Genomic DNA, 16573 nt, shown 5'->3' with positions numbered 1-16573 from the left:
CAGATCATTAAAATGTATGTTTCTGTGCTTGTTTTTATGAACTCTTTTCCTTCTTTTTTATTGGTGGTACTGGGTATCAAACCCACGGCCTTGTGCACATAAGGCAAATGCTCTAGACAACAGCTCCTTCTGTTTTTATTTATAAAAAAGAAAAAGATAAGTAGCTCTAATTTTGTTCGCATTCTGTCAACAGTGAATTCTAAACTCAGTTCTTTAGTTTGAGCGAGAGAAGCATTCACCAAGGGCTGAGTTAGGGAGTCTGTGCTTCCTGTCTACGAGTTATCACTTAGCACTCTACTCTCGTGGGGCAGCAGACCTTGTCTCCAAGCTCAGCATCCACCCAGCAAAAAGCAATGGTGCAGAAGAAATCAGAGCAGTGACAGGCGTTCACTGCTGACGGTTTCCTTACCTTTATCTAACTTGTTGTAGATGTGCTTTGGCAGTTCTGGGGAAGACTCTACATTGGGAGGGTAGACATACATTGCTCTGCTGTGAGGCGAGTTGAGATCCCGCAGATCCACGGCTTCTTTGCAAACATTCAGAATGTTCCTTCGGAAGTCCTGGACTTCTGGATCTTTAACCATGTCAAATTCACACACTGGCATGCCAATAACAAAACCTGAAAAATAAGGTATTTATAAAGAATGCAGGGCAGATGTGGTCCTTACAAACTCAGAACTGTGCACATTTGGAAAAGCCTAAAAGTCAAGAAAGTTTCTGAGTAAAAAAAAAAAAAAAAAAATCACTGATGAATTTAAGAGCTGATGAAGCCTTAAGCATTTTAAATATATGTATTTTCCATACACATATTAATATTAAAATAAAATCACTATCAACTTTTTTACAGAGTAATAAAACTTGGCTATAGCAGATCTAAATCCTCCTCCTAATTGCATTTTTTACGGAAAACCCTACAGAACATCAAAGTTTTAAAATATTCTATAGCTCAGGGCTAAACCACTACTTTAGATTTTTTTTTTTTTAAAAGAAATTACTTAAAGATTACAAAGGTAGTGATTCAGACAAAGATTCTTAACAATGAAACAAAGAGTAGATGCCAGTCATTTGCAGTTTAGCAATGACAATGTCAGTTAGCTGAAAATTATATCATACCAATTTCTCGATTGAGGATCTTCTCTTCACGGTTGCCTACTGGTTCAATTACTTTTAAAAAGGGTTGAAAGAGCCGAAGGTCACAAAGCCGTCTTGTTTCATCAAAAAATTCTTCTCTTTCTGCTTCTTGGGTAACACTTACAAAAATGTAAGAAGATTCATCTTGCAGAAGCTGATGCAGAGGGTATTTTCTGGCTTCTTTAAATAGTTCATGTTTGATGGTGATTAGTGTAGCCTCACGGAGGCATTCTAAAGTCACTATCATTCCATTTGGGAGTAAACATTCCACTAGGATTCGTGGGGGCATCAAGTGGATGCCCCACAGTTCACCCGACGATGGCCGTGGAGGCATTGTTCTGAGCCTCTGCCAACTTTACATAGAAAACCACTTTATGGAATCAGAGAGATGGTTGTCCCCAAACAGTGCCCTGAACAAGAGAAGAAAACCACCTGTTAGAGAGAAGCAACTCCTGAGCGTACACCAATGATGACTGCACTGCGAAATGTAATTGTTCACATCCTGTTGTCTGAATGATCAGAGCAATCATAACTTATGTGTTTTAATCTTGACTGTTGCTCTAAACTATGCTATAAAGATCTTATTACAACAGATACTAGAACAACTTTCATTTAATTAGATTTAATGAAAAATTTTAAAATGTAAATAGATTTCCTAAGTGAAGTCTCATAAAAACAGAGGCAATGGAAAAAATGAAAAAATAAGCTGCAACTCAACCAAAACTTCCCAGCTCACCAGGCTGGTGGTATAGGCTCGCAATCTCAGCTACTCTGGCTGAGGCAAGAGGACTGCAGTTCAAGGCTTGCTTGAAAAGTTTAGCAAGGCTGTCTGAAGAACAAATCAACACCAACAGATTAGTAGAGACCTTGCCTGGCACGTGAGGGAGTAAACTCCCCCCAGTCACACACACAAAATCCCACCAAGTCTTCTCTAAAGGTGACTGGGTTCTGTCACATTTATCATTCTCCATCATTTTATGATGCAAGAGATTTTAAATATAAGTACAGCCCAGAAAAATCCAAATACTTTTCCTTCTTTACTCTTCCCCCAGCATATTTTCGTAATGTGATACTAAATGGCTAAGTCTTTACATTTTAATCTTTCTAATTTCCCTTAAATATTTTTTATTATTTAAATCCACATATATGTGTATACATCTGTGTGATATGCGCAAGTGAGTGTAGGTGCCTGCAGAGGCCAGAGGTGACAGATCCCCTGAAGTTGGAGTTACAGGCAGTTGTCAATCACATGTTATGGGTCCTCTGGCAGAGCAGTGTGCTCTTAACTCAAAGCCATATTTCCAGGATCCCTGCAATTTCCTTCCTATTGGTGGTGGGGTTGTGGTGTAGGAGTTCCTTCTGTTTGTGTGTTGCTTTCATTGGTTAAAGAATAAAGAAGCTGCCTTGGCCTAGTTGACAGGGCACAACTTAGGTAGGTGGGGAAGACAGAACTGAATGCTGGGAGGAAGAGAGGCAGAGTAGGAGAGAGAGACGCCATGGAGCCGCCAGAATCAGACATGCTGAATCTTTCCTGGTAAGCCACTGCTACGTGGCGATACACAGATTAATAGAAATGGGTTAAACTGAGATGTAAGGGTTAGCCAATAAGAAGTTAGAGCTAATGGGCCAAGCAGTATTTTAATTAATAAAGTTTTTGTGTGGTTATTTCGAGTGTAAGCTAGCCAGGCAGCTGGGACGGACAAACAGCTCCTCCTTGCAACAGGGTTGTTTTCTGTCCAAGTGATATTTTTAGACCACTCTAAGGTTTTGTTTGTTTGTCCAAGAAAAAGTCTAAGGTAGTCTAAGGCTGGTCCTGAATTTGTGAGATAGCCAAACCTAACCTTTTTTATGTTCTGATGCTTCTGCTTCCACCTACTGACTGCTGGGGTTTGGTGTGTATGGCACTATGCCTGGCTTCCATTCTGTTTTTAAAGGTTTGTTTTCTTTTTTTAATTTGTGTGTGTGTGTGTGTGCCTGCAGAGGCCAGAAGAAAGCATTAAATTCAGAGGTACAGTTGAAGTTACAGGTGGTTGTGAACTGCCTGATCTGGGTGCTGGGATGTGAACTCTGGTTCTCTGCAAGAGCAGCAGCAAATATGCTTAAATCAAAGTCCACCTCTCTAGCCCCTCAGTCATTCATTTGTTTTAGAGATAGGGTTTCTTTGTGTAGCCCTAGCTGTTCTGGAACTCACTCTATAGGCCAGGCTGGCCTCTAACTCAGAGATCCGCCTGCCTCTGCCTCCTAAGTACTAGGATTAAATGTGTGTGCTACCACCCACCCCATTTGATTTTTAAACGATGATTTAAGTATTCTGTCATAAAACAAAATATCAGTGGTTTTCCTTGAGGCATGATGATGAATCTACACCACCTTTGTACTCCTGAGATACACTATCTTAGATGCTGAGGGATACATGACTCTGTGTCAGTACAATGATCCCCTCAGTTCTGGTTAAGTAGCATAACATTTTAAAAACTATTAAGTATAGTAGGATTTGAAAGACTCAGTTTTACATGACAACACTTTTGAGGGTTCAATTGGAAGATGCCACTGAAACCCTTAAAATACTCACGCCAGCAAGCTAGTTAAGTGGGTAAAAAGTGCTTGCCATGCAAACCTGACCCCTGGATCCAGTAGACCAACTCCCAGAACCATCCTCTGACCACATCTCTGCCATGCACGAGAGTGACCTCCATCTTAACCCGCACAACCCCACCAAGTCTTCCCTTAAAGAGAAAATGCAGGTTAACTCCCTGCTGTCCCACGGTTCTTTCATTTAGTAAGTGAAACTGGAAGTCAGTCACCACAAAGCAAAGCAGGAGGTACAAAATGAAAAAGGAATGAAGGGGCTGGAGAGATGGCTAGCAGAGGACCCTACTCAAGTTCAGTCTCCAGTGGCTCATAACCATCTATAATTCCAGTTCGAGGGGATCCGACTCCCTCTTCTGGCCTCCATGGATACCAGCCATGCACATGGTACACAGACATACATTAAGGTGAAATAAAAACAAAAAAGCAAAGTGGAACTGTAGAAATGGGTGGGAAACGCCCTGGACATCCTGCAGATGTGGTCACTCTAACCTGTGGCACACGATAGCAGGACCAGGTGGTTATAATTGACACTGCTTCTTCCCAGGGGTGTTGGTTCTGTCCCAGCATCATGTTTGGTATTAGGTAGGTGTCATAGTTAGGGTCTTATTGTTATGAAGAGACACCATGACCACAGCAACTCTCACAAAGGAAAACATTTAATTGAGCTGGCTTACAGTTCAGAGTCTAGTCCATTATCCTCATGGCAGGAAACATGGGAGCAGGTAGATATGGGGCTGGAGAGGTAGTAGAGTTCTACATCTGGATTGGCAGGCAGCAGGAAGAGAGAGTGACACTGAGCCTGGCTTGAGCATTTGAAACCTCGAAGACCATTCCCACTGACACACTTCCTCCAACAAGGCCACACCTCCAAATAGTGCCACTCTCTATGAGCCTATGGGAGCCATTTTCATTCAAACCACCATAGTATGTAAAGAAGACTAAAACAGATGTCCTTTTCTGCCCCTCAGAAGACAAACTCCAGAGTGTGAAGATCATGCCGTATGTGTGATGGTAGTTATACTCAGAATTCCAGAGCAGAAGAAAAACTAGGGTGGACAGTTTCTATAAACATCCTGTGTCCAGCAGATTCAGTGGAGGTAGCGAAGGAAGACAGCCTACGGAGCACAACAAAGAATCAGAGAGTGACCTGGGAAAGGGTGCAGGGGCATGACACAGTCTAGAGACCTGTCACTCCCTGATTCCTCAGGTTCAGACCCTCCAACATCTAACCCATCCTATATTCACGTTCATTCCCACCCTGGGTAGAGACCACTGCAAAGACCTAAATGGCTGCTTTTCGATTCTGCTTGCATTCTCTAATTATTGCGTCCTTTATTCTTTTATTTAAATGTGTGCAGGTGCACATGCACCTGTATGCGGGGAACAGAGGCTGGTGTTGCTGGTGTCCTTAATTACTCTGCACTTCATTTTATAAGAGGCTCCTACACTGACCTAGAGCTCACCAAGTAGGCTAGGCTGTCTAGCCAGCAAACCCAGGGATCAGCCTCCGCTCCTCCTCTCCAGAATATACCAGCACGTGCAGTTTACTGTGAGTGTAGTGAGCAGACTCAGGTCTTCATGTTTGTGCAGAAAGCACACTTACCCACTCATGTACTTATCCAGTCCCATGTATTTCCTACGCTTTAAAAAAAAAAATCACAGCCCAGTAAAAAGACTAGATAAATCAAATCCACGTGCACAATTACTGAAGTGACTTACATGGAGGTTTTAAGTATATATTTAGCTCTTCCCCGAAAAGAAAATGCCAAATAAGTGAGTACTGACTTTCTACAAACATAAAAAAGTTCAAATAGAAACAAAACCAAACCACAAGCCACACTAAAAGAGCAGCTCTGCTTACAGTTCTTTGCTGAACGGTGCTTCGAAGTCTACAACACAGAACTACTGCAACATCTATTTTCTACAATAACCCAGAAATTCATATGTTCTCTAGGACTAAAGGAGAAGGCTAACAGGGCACACAGGTTATCGACTTTATGGCTTACTGTATAATGGTATGGTTACAGCCAACAAACTTCATAATTTAACTCTCTTTTCTTTCTTTCTTTTTTTCCAGTTTTTCAAGACAGGGTTTATTTATGTAGCTTTGGAGCCTGTAGACCAGGCTGGCCTCAAACTTACATAGATCTATCTGCCTCTGCCTCTGCCTCCTGAGTGCTGGGATTAAAGGTGTGCACCACCACCACCTGGCCTTAACTCTTTTCATGGACGAGAAATGTGATCACAGTCAAAACCCCCTTCAGGATTTTGGAAAGCAGGGACTGACTAGCATCACAGAAATAACCACACAGCAGCCAGGGCACACATCTTTCTATTTGCTTCATGCTTTCTGCCTTCTCGCGGCAACCTCATTTCAGAACAAAACTGCTAACCCTCAGCTCACACACAGAAATGCAGAGAAGGCAAAGGGACCTCACAACTATGCTGGATAATTCTTTGGGGTGTAGGTACTACCACTCTACCTATAAGTAAACCAAAGACCAGAGATGTGATATGATCATTAGGAAACAGACTTTCATTTAAGGAGGCCGCTGGAGATGAAATCCATGGCCTTACTCACGCAAGCATTCTATTCTTTGCTTTTGACACAAAGTTCTCATATACCCCAGGCTGGTCATTAACTCACTATGCAGATGGAACTGACTCCAAATTCACAGTCCTCTTGCCTCGGCCTCCTAAGTACTTGGACTATGAGTATGCTCTACTACAGATGGGATATGTCACTGAAAAATCTATGGCTCAGAAAGTTGGGACTATATATTCATTTTTACACTTTGAAGAAGTGTTTTCTTCCTTTTTTTTTTTTTTTAAAGGCAAGATCTCATGGTGGGCAGTGGTGGTACATGCCTTTAATCCCAGCACTCGGGAGGCAGAGGCAGACAAATCTCTGTGAGTTCAAGGCAGCCTGGTCTACAAGAGCTGGTTCTAGGACAGGTTTGGACAGGCTCCAAAGCTACAGAGAAACTCTGTCTCGAAAAACCAAAAAATAAAAAAAAAAATCTCATTAGCCTAGGCTGGCCTTAAACTACTTCTCCTACCTCTATGTCTCATGTGCTTATATTAGGTTCATGTTATTATGCCCACCTGAAAAAAACAAAGATAAAAAAGAAAAATAAAATTGGCTTTGCTTTCCCTAGCTTTCTACTTACGTAAATAAACTGTTCAATTAAGGTAGTCTTATTTTCTTAGAAGCAGGTATACGTGATTCCTTCCTTGTTGATAAATCATATTCCTCATTATCAGGTTCAGTTACTGTGCTGCCCTGCAGGACACAGCAGGCAAAGTTCCCAATGCTCGTGAGGACTGGAGGAAGACTGTATTTCCAGTATAAGAAGGTCACTTCTTGGCTAAGGCCAACTGACTGATCACAGCATCATCTTGTACAGTACCACTCCTGTCTAGCTGGATACCATTTTACAACAGCCCGCGAAGCAAAACCATTACTCAACCATACACAGGAAGTCTATATATCAGGCGAACAAAGCAGACACTGTCTGATTTTGGAGATATATGTTTAAGATGTTGTTTAATCAATTTCTATCTGCATCAGAAAGCATGAACAATAGTAAGCTATCTGGAAACATCTATCTGTAAGCTTAGGTGCATCTATGCTGACTGAAATGGCAGTCTATGCATACAACAGCCACAACTGCTGAAGCAAGCACCTTGTATTTTCTGGACCTCCACACACACAGAAGTTGCTGAAGGTTTTTGAATAAACCGTATATTATTTCTGAATCTTATGTATTGACATAGACAAGATTATACTTTTACTCTTAAATCAACAAGAAAACTGTGTTTAGTTTTATATTATCTCCTACATCTCTTTATTGGTTACTATTAGAAAATAGAAATATGCTTCCCAAATCTTTAAGTTACCAAATGAACCTTTCTTCTGACTTAGAACAGAATTAAAGCCTCCTGTCTAGGCCTGCTATAGACACAGCGTGATTCAAACATGGCTTAATAACCAATTATCTGATTACCCTATTTGAAGACGATTGCAAATGCTTTGAGTTAATTATTCCTTTTCTTTTAGTTACCACAGTCTCTTATAGGTATTTATACTGTAGCTTTACAATCTCATTAAAATAATTTATAACCATGTCTAACTTCTTACTAGATTATAAATTTTTCTAGGATTTTGGGGATAAGGACACAGAAAACAAACAAAAAAATAGAGAATAGAAAAATTAGTTGAGAAATTATTCCAGAGAAAACATCAAGGGCCTGAAGAAAGAGTTAGAGCAAGAGGGATAGTCAGAAAGAGGCTGGAGCCACCTGAGGAATAGAGTCTCCAAGAGGCCAACTGCATGTGGAACGAGAAGTATAATTATAAACACATCTCACAGAGTGATGATTCCTGGGAAGCAAGTGTCCTTCAGTACCATGTTCTGAGTCCCAGTGTAGGCCTCCAAGATTTCCTTTCTGTAAGAGCCACTGAGCTGGAGCTGGAGCAAGTCCAGAGAGACAGCTGTGATACGCACTAGCTCTGGAAGGATGCTCTATCCACTTCCTTCAGAATGCTGTCCTTCACTGACCTTTACAAGCTGGCCATGAGAAAACAGGCTTTCAATGAGACAGAAGAGCTGTAGAGATCAAGTTCTTATGACAGTATGTAGGAAACTATAAACCCTTCAGTAAGGGTTACAATTTGTTCTTCATATTAAATTCACACTCACAGAAGTATAGAAGGCATCATGAAAATATATTTCTGAGATTACTACAGCAATAAGACAAAGGTTTCCTGATTCGTGGTCAATGGGTGGCTTAGGAAATGTCTATGTGTTGATATAAATTTTTAAATAAGACAATTAAGATCTAGGCGAGTAGTGTGCATGAAATGTTGATTTTTCAGAGTCTCATGTTGCCCAGGCTGGGTTTGAACTATGTAGCAAAAAACTGATCTTGAACTGATGATCCTCCTACCCATCCCAAGGGCTGCGATTACAGTCCATCAGCACATCCAGCCACAATACAGACTTTAGGACCATGGCCTGAACAGGCAGGTTAAAGATTCTAATGTGATAGCAAAGCAACTGCACTTCAGAGCCACTAATGAAATACAAATTAGTAATACTGGTTTTAAGCTGTTAGGTAAATGTACTTAAAAACATAACGATATAAACCATATCTTGAAATGTGGGATAAGAAGTTTAAATTTTACAGGCCAAATGCGTAGCTTGTGATAAAAGCACTTGCCCAGCACACTCAAGGTTCTGGGTTTGAGTCCCAATAAAAACAAAATGCAAGGACAGTAACAACAGGAAAATCAAATTTTAATGTACATTGATAAGCTAACGCTTTGTATAGTTTAAGCCCAGAAGACTAGACATTAATCCAGCTGGGGACACAGCTCTGTCCTAGCAGACATGAGGGCCTAGATTCAATCTTAGTACCAAAGTGAAAACAGGGAAGAAGAGTCCAGGAGAAGGTGTGAGAAGCACAATTACGAGTCGAGTGCAGAAAAGACAAGAGGACTTGATACCACTGCATAATTTAATAGCACACAATGCTCTCACCGTGACAACACTACGTGATTTCTAGTGAGTACTTTTCTCATATTCCCAGGACAGTGCTGTGGTTTGAGCCTGAAGTGGCTCCCACAGACGCATGCATTTGTACACTGGCTCTCCAGTGTGCTGAAGGAAGTGGGCCACTGGCGTTGGCCTGTCGGCTTTCTAGCCTGGCCCACTTCCTGTTTGCTCTCTGCTTTCCGAGTGGTGATGCTGTGTGACCAAGTTCCTCTGGCTCCTGTCTATCACTAGGCTTTCCTTCCCTATATGCTGTCTTTCCCACCATGATGGAACCACCAGCCAAACAAAATAAACCAAGACAGACAGGTGAGAAAGAACATCCCAGTCAGAAAAGTAAGCCAGGCACATCCAGAAAGTCCACTTACAGTTTTAGACTAGGATGATGGGACAATAATACATGTTACCTAGTCCTGTCCAAGGCAGAGGCAACCAGTGTTTCTGTTTTAGTGGGGCCAGTTTTTCTCAAGCCTCAGTACCACTGATGCTAGAGAGAGCCCTACCATCTTTAGGACTTCCTCAGTCAGGGCAGGTTCTTTTTTTCTTTGCATTATACCATTTTTCCTGTCTTTCTTCATTAAGAATGATACCCTATTTCTTTATACCATTAGATGAGGACATTTAAATACTGCTCCTTTTGGGTGGTATGCTCTAGCATCTATATACATTTAAAAAGCACGTCTGCACCTCTGATTAATGTTCAGATCCTAATAATGAACAACCTTACAGTGTACCATAAAAGAAATGTGGGTCAGCTACAGGTTTCTCAACTGAACCTGCCTATGCCTCTGACTGCTGTGAATGTGTGTCTGTATCCATAGATGCATGATTCAATGAAGACACAGCTAGCAACTTTCATCAGAATATTCTACCAGACACAGTATAGATACCCATGTGTATGTAACCATGTTCCATTAGAAGGGCTTCTCCAGATAGCCAAAAGGATTTGGGGAGAAAAACCAAGGACAGTCAAAAAGCTCCATCATAGCTCACTCTTTCCAACAGTACCTCATTTCCTGAGGTTGAATAAATAGCAGTCCAGTGATGGTTTAAGTGCTGGTAATCCCACACCCTCAGAGACAAAAAGGGAGAAAAGTAAACCTTCAGACATCAGTGCCCTTAGTGTTTCTCAAAATTAAATGACATCTTCTCTTATACCGTTGTGACCAGTGTTTATTTGTTGGTCAATACTACCAGGCCAAAGAAAAAGTCTGCAACAGGAAAACAGCCTGCTGGTAAGTGATTCAAAAATAAAGATCTGTTGGGCTGGAAAGAAGTTACGAATGCACACAGCTCTTGCAGATGAGCTGAGTTTGGTTACCAGCACTTCCTTCAGCAACTAACTGAAATCCAACGCCCTCTTCTGGCGTTCATGGGCACTGCACTCATATATACAAATGCACACACAAATATACTTGTCATTATAAATAAAAATAAATCTTTTTATTAATTCGTTTATTTATTATATGCACGTGTTTTGTGTAAATATCTGGATGCAAGTATCTCACAGCCATATGTGTAGAGATCTGTGGACAACCCTGTACTTTGTGGGTCCCAGGTACTGAACTCAGATTGCTAAGCTTGGCAGCAAGTGCCTTTACCTTCTGAGCCCTCTTACCTGCCATAAAAACAAAATCTTTAAAAACAAAAACAAATGAACAGATTTGCTTAAAAATATGGAGTGATTCCCAAATGTGTCTATCAATTTGACAGAGAGGACAGGGTAGTTTTCTGCCCAACAACAACCATCTAATGTACTCACATACAAAACAAACCCAGACCCGAAGGAGGAAGTCCTCCTCTTCTAACTATATGCATCCCCGGTGGGCAGGCCTGGTTGTGGGCATTCTGTGAAAACAACAGTGTGACTCTACATCCTGAAGCAGATTAGACAGGGGACCCTGGCTCTCCAAGCACAGAGTACCTCATTTCACAACAATGTTTAGCTCCCGGACATTCTGTCTAGTTCTTATCTATCCTTGATGCTGTCTTTTGTCCTAATCACAATTTCAGCTTTGTGCTTAACCCATCTCCTCAGAGGCTGCTACAGCTGTAATCTTTTCAAACACTCTCCCTTCTTATGCCCTATCAATTGACTAACATTCTTATAAAATGACATGGCAAATACAAAATACACTAACATTTTATTTCACTGAACCTGACTACTTAATGTTCAGTCTTAACCTGCTCATTTCATGTCATATTGATCCAAATCAATGTTTCCCAGTCCCAATTGATAACATAATTGAATAAAGGTCCACTTACACAGATGTTCTACATTTTTCGGACTATATTCTGATAAGCATGAAATTTTATATTCATTTAGTTATTCTTCACAGTAACAACACTGGACAGAAGACATGAAACCTAACAGAAACCTGAGTTTTAAAGCTGCCTTTTTTTCGGGAGCTAGAGAGAAGGCTCAGTGGTTAAGACTATTTGGCTACTCTAATATCAAGGGTTCAGTTCCCAAAACCCACATAACACACAGCCACCCCTAACTCTAGTTCTGACTGTTTCTACCTCCCCAGGCATCAAACACACATGTGGTATACACATATATTCAGGCAAAACACTCATCTAAAATAAGTCTTCCAAAATTTTTGAAAACCAATTTTCAGTCATAGGAAACCTACTATCTTACAAAGATGCTAAATTTTATACATACATATATATTCACATACATATTCATATAAAACAGTCCATTTGGGGTTTCCTTATGTAGGGTACAACGCTCCTTTCCAGAACCCACAGGTTTCCAAGTGAAAAGTATGGGTACCTCCCTTTGAGCTGTTGGTCACAAATGTCCTGGAGACCCTTAAAATAATATAGACTAGTACCAGTATTCTTGGTGACTCACCAGTTCATAATGGTATGCCCTTATTACTGAAGACACTGCACACTTTGACACAGGACAAGGAAAAATCAAATTAATACTGATGAAGAAGCTTCTTTGCTGGCTAGTTCTCAAAATACTGGAAGGTGCTATTATAGGCTCCTAAGAGAAAAAGGTCATAAATAATCTTCCTTGTGAATCTTGTGAACCACAATAATGACTACTGGAACAAAACATGCCTATGGGCGCAACAGTGGCACAAATGTTATAGGCATAAGCAACCAACTGCTTCCTGATTGACATAAGGCTCATTCCAGAAGAGGAAATGCATGTCTGAGCCTATAAATAAACCCAGCTAAGAAACCATAGCTGGGGAGCTCATGATACCAAGAGTGAAGCTACTACTATTATCTTGTTAGATGTACCTACTATCAAACTGTCCTCTAAACTGCTATCTCTCATACCATAGATTAGTGCAATCCACAGACCTTTTGTGAAGTTTATTTGTGTGGTGGGCAGTGGTTACTATAGAAATTCACAAATTTCACAAATGTTCAACATGTAGAGAATAAGTGCTCACTCACAAATGAGACATCTACATCACAGAGAGCAGAGACACTCTAAGAGACAGAGTCCAAAGAGAGCCAAGTGAAACAGTGTCATCTGAACATGAAAGGCCAGCTGAACTCATGAACTTACCACAGTTGTGGTGACCTGCACAAGTCCAGGTCAGTAAACATTATAGAAGAGGGGAGAGGGACTTACAAGTTTCCCCCCTAGCTGAGTAGTTATTGACACTTGATAGCTTCTGGGGGAGGGAAGAGTCAGTTGTCATTAAAGGTGTAATACCCTGGTAAGTTGACCATGCTCTAATAGATGGCTCCATACTTGTGAGTGTATGGGCAGTATGGACAGCACAAAATAGATTTACTAAGTTATCTAAAAGAAGAGACTTGGCTGGGAGTGGTGATACAAGCCTTTAAATCCAGCACTTGGGAGCCAGAGGCAGGCAGATCTCTGTGAGACAAGGCCAGCCTGGTCTATAGAGTGAGTTCCAGGGTAGTCAGGGCTATACAGAGAAACCTTGTCTCAAAAACACCACCCCTCAAAAAGAAGACTTGAAACTGAAAGAGTCTGGGGTTTTAGGTATGGGGTCTGGAAGGAATATGGGATGAATATGATCAAAATACATTGTATGGAGGGCTAGAGTGATGGCTCTGTGGTTAAGAACACTGGCAGATCTTCCAAAGGACCTGGGTTCAATTCCCAGTACCCGCACGACAGCTCACAACTGTTTGTAGCTCCAGTTCCAGAGGATCCAACATCCTCACACAGACAAAAATATATTGCATGCCTGAGTGAAAATTTCCAAGAATTAATAACAATACCACGTATTTCTTAAAATTGTTCTCTCTTTTGGCCAAGGTGTATTGGTAAATGCCTGCAATTCCAAAAGTCTAAGGCAGGAGGATCATGAGTGAGTGTGAGATGAGATTAAGCTAGAACAAAATTAATACTACAAAATTTCTCTGATAACGTATTCTGATTTAGTTGCCTACCATCTGCCTCATTTCCTGGCAGTGACAGAAGATTATCACATTAGTAATGACTAAAAACTCAACTATAAACAACTAGTGATCAACTGGTGACCCACTTTCTAGCCTTGAGCAAATGTGATGTGATGGAGGGAGACTGGCAAGCAAAGCAACAGACAGTTCCCCAAAGTGCAATTGGGAGAAGGGGACTTACTTTTAGCACAAGCACCAAACAGCCAAGGCGTGAGAAGTTCTATGAATAACAGCGGCCAACAATGTCAGAGACTTACAAGATGAGAATTTAAAAAACAACCACCACCATACAATATGCATGATGAGCAAGGCATTCAAAACACGTTTATTTAACTAATCACCGAGTCTTTATTTTCCCTTTTAAATGTTTCTTGGGTTTTGTTTTTGAACTTGTTAATGCACAATGAACCAATTACTTCAAAATGACAGTTCCTGTATCTTAAGAAAGCCATGAAAATGTGAACTGGTGGAGCTACCGTCAGGCGCCGTCACGAGGGCGGCACTAGTAAGGTACCTTCATCTTTACTGGCTGATGCCTCACGTCCTCAGCGGACAGACTGAGGCAGATTGTTGACTGAACTTATGTAAGTTAAGGTGTGTGCTCATCAAATCTGTCATATGACAAAACCATTTCAGCAGGCTATTTACCATGCCACTATGCTATTATCCCAATTCCTTCTCCTATTACAAAGCATCAGCAAACTTTTTCTGAATTTAAAATAAGGTACAGGAGACTTAAGATCTTTAAGAAGCAAAGTTACATCTTCTCTAAGAAATTAAAGAGTGACTCAAAAAGAAAATGATGCAAAGAATAAGGTGAACAGGTTGAATGAACAGTGGCACAGACTTACACGCACACACCCAATTCAGTAATCACGGGGTGAGTGTGCAATGAACTATCTTGATGGGGTTAAAATCTAGGGAGTATACATCATGGTGCCTGCATAACCCTTCCTTTATCTATAGGAGGAAACCTAAACCGAAACTGCTCAACTTCCCCTCATCAGTACGAATAGTCTGTGTGACCTGACAGACCACGTATGCCATCAGAATTTGATAACTACACCAAATTTAAAGCATGTAAGGAAAAAGGATACACACATAAATACTTGAAAGTATTCCCAATTTGAATTCCAAAACATGTCTCAGTGATAAGAGCTCTTGTTTTATGGGCTCAAGGCCCTGGGTTCACTTCTAGTACAACAAAACAAAAGTTGAATGTCTCTTACTATCAGCTAGCTCGCACCGCCTTGGTTCCTTTATCACAGCTGCACCTATAGCACCCATCACTGGTCTGCCACAATAAGCTATCCTATCACAGAAGCCTAAATGACAGGGCTGTATTTACGACTGTGCTTTAGTTCCCACAAAAGCACAATTCTGAGAACATGAGTCATTAGCCCCAGAGTGAAAAAAAAAGAAAGAAAAAAAAAAAGAAAAACTTGGGTGAGACTATGAATCTTACTATCGAAACCAACAATTTAGCTTAGAAATTCCTCTTCTGAACAAGAGGAACAAAATGTTTCTACTCTGTCACACACTCCAAAACTATCAGAGCTGTTGTCTGTATTGGTGTATGGTGGCAGGAAGATGACCTTAGCCTAGTTATTTTCAGAGCTGCTCTTTTGTCCTGTCAGGATGTCATCTTTCTAGGACAATTCCGGCTCTTATCCCTATCTGAGCACATATTACAAAGTCCCCACGACTCACATGCAAAACATTCTAAAGTTAAACACTCATTTCCACAGCGTTAGCTGTTCCCCTCTGTGGGGACCAGGTCAGGAAGGGAGCTGTTGTTAACTAAGCTTCTGGCACCGTGCTTTAGGCACCTGGGCAATGCACGTGGGCAGTCCCGCATTCAGTCCCCAGCACCAACACAAACAACAGTTTAAAAAAACCCGAGGCTAACATCCTATGTTTCGTTTTAAAGACACCTTCATGAATGAAAAAGGTTTGAAAGGTACTTGGTGTAATAAAAAGCAAAGCTGCTCAAGCCCTAACTAACTTTCCAGCAGGAAGTCAAAGTGCAGTACCACTTTGGGATATCCTCTGCTTCAGGCTGACTTCACAAAGGTACGCCACAGCCAAGCACATCCTCAGTCTCCAAGGCAGAGCCCAAGGCTTCACATAAGCAAGCTCTGCTGCTGAGCTACATCCTGGCCCTCATTATTAGTATTTTCACCGTTCTCTATCTCTACTAGGTCAGAAAGAGTTCTTCCTGGAGAAGTAACCTGTCCCTAATTCAGCAACCATTCTTTAAATAATTCTAAAAGATATTGTTAGATTCTGGATGTGGTGGTGCATACCTTTAATCCAGTATTTGGGAGGAAGAGACAGGTGGATCTCTGAGTCTAGTTAGTCTAGTCTACCGAGGGCCTGCCAAGGTGACATGTCTCTGTAAGAAGGAACCAAAAGGACCCCAACATCTCAAAAAACAAAAATACTGTCAGGCAAAGTTGGGGAAGGGGGCAATATTTTTACGTAGAGTTCCAGTTTTTATTATCTCACAATCCATAAAGTAAAATATAGTGATCATAGAATAAAGTGCATTTGACCATTAACCTTAATTGTCAACTTGAAAGAATCTAGGATCACTATAGAAACCAGCCTCTAGTGAGGGGGTTTTCTAGATTAGATTAATTGACAGGGAAAACCTGTGCTAAAAGTGCATTGCAGGGCTGGGCTACCCAGCCTGAATAAAAAGAAGTGAGCTGAGAACTAGCAACAACCTCTCTCTGCTTCCTGACTGCAGACACAATGGGACCAGCTGCCTCAATCTCCTGCCATCATGATCTTTCCCCATGATGGACATACACTCCCAAAGGGTAAGCACAAACCCTTCCAAAAGCTGTTCTGTCAAGTATTTGTGTGTGTACACACTACATTTTCAA

At 41.1% G+C, this 16573-nt stretch overlaps 1 protein-coding gene across 2 annotated transcripts in view; it reads right to left on the bottom strand.

Moving 5' to 3' along the window:
* Pik3ca (phosphatidylinositol-4,5-bisphosphate 3-kinase catalytic subunit alpha) overlaps positions 1-16573 on the bottom strand; it is a 75280-nt gene that overhangs the window by 32494 nt on the left and 26213 nt on the right. For both annotated transcript variants that reach the window (XR_009056277.1, XM_057756904.1), the window contains exons 2-3: positions 1114-1541; positions 410-619 (exon numbers count right to left, since the gene is read on the bottom strand). Coding sequence is in view for 1 of the 2 variants with exons in the window: in XM_057756904.1 (XP_057612887.1) it covers positions 410-619; positions 1114-1465 (562 nt within the window). In the remaining variant the exon portion in view is untranslated. The remainder of the gene's footprint in view (positions 1-409; positions 620-1113; positions 1542-16573) is intronic.

The sequence above is a fragment of the Chionomys nivalis genome, chromosome 24 (assembly GCF_950005125.1).
Source record: "Chionomys nivalis chromosome 24, mChiNiv1.1, whole genome shotgun sequence".
Classification (NCBI taxonomy): domain Eukaryota; kingdom Metazoa; phylum Chordata; class Mammalia; order Rodentia; family Cricetidae; genus Chionomys; species Chionomys nivalis.
Note: the sequence above shows the minus strand (reverse complement) of the source record. Positions and strands in the feature narration are given on the sequence as shown.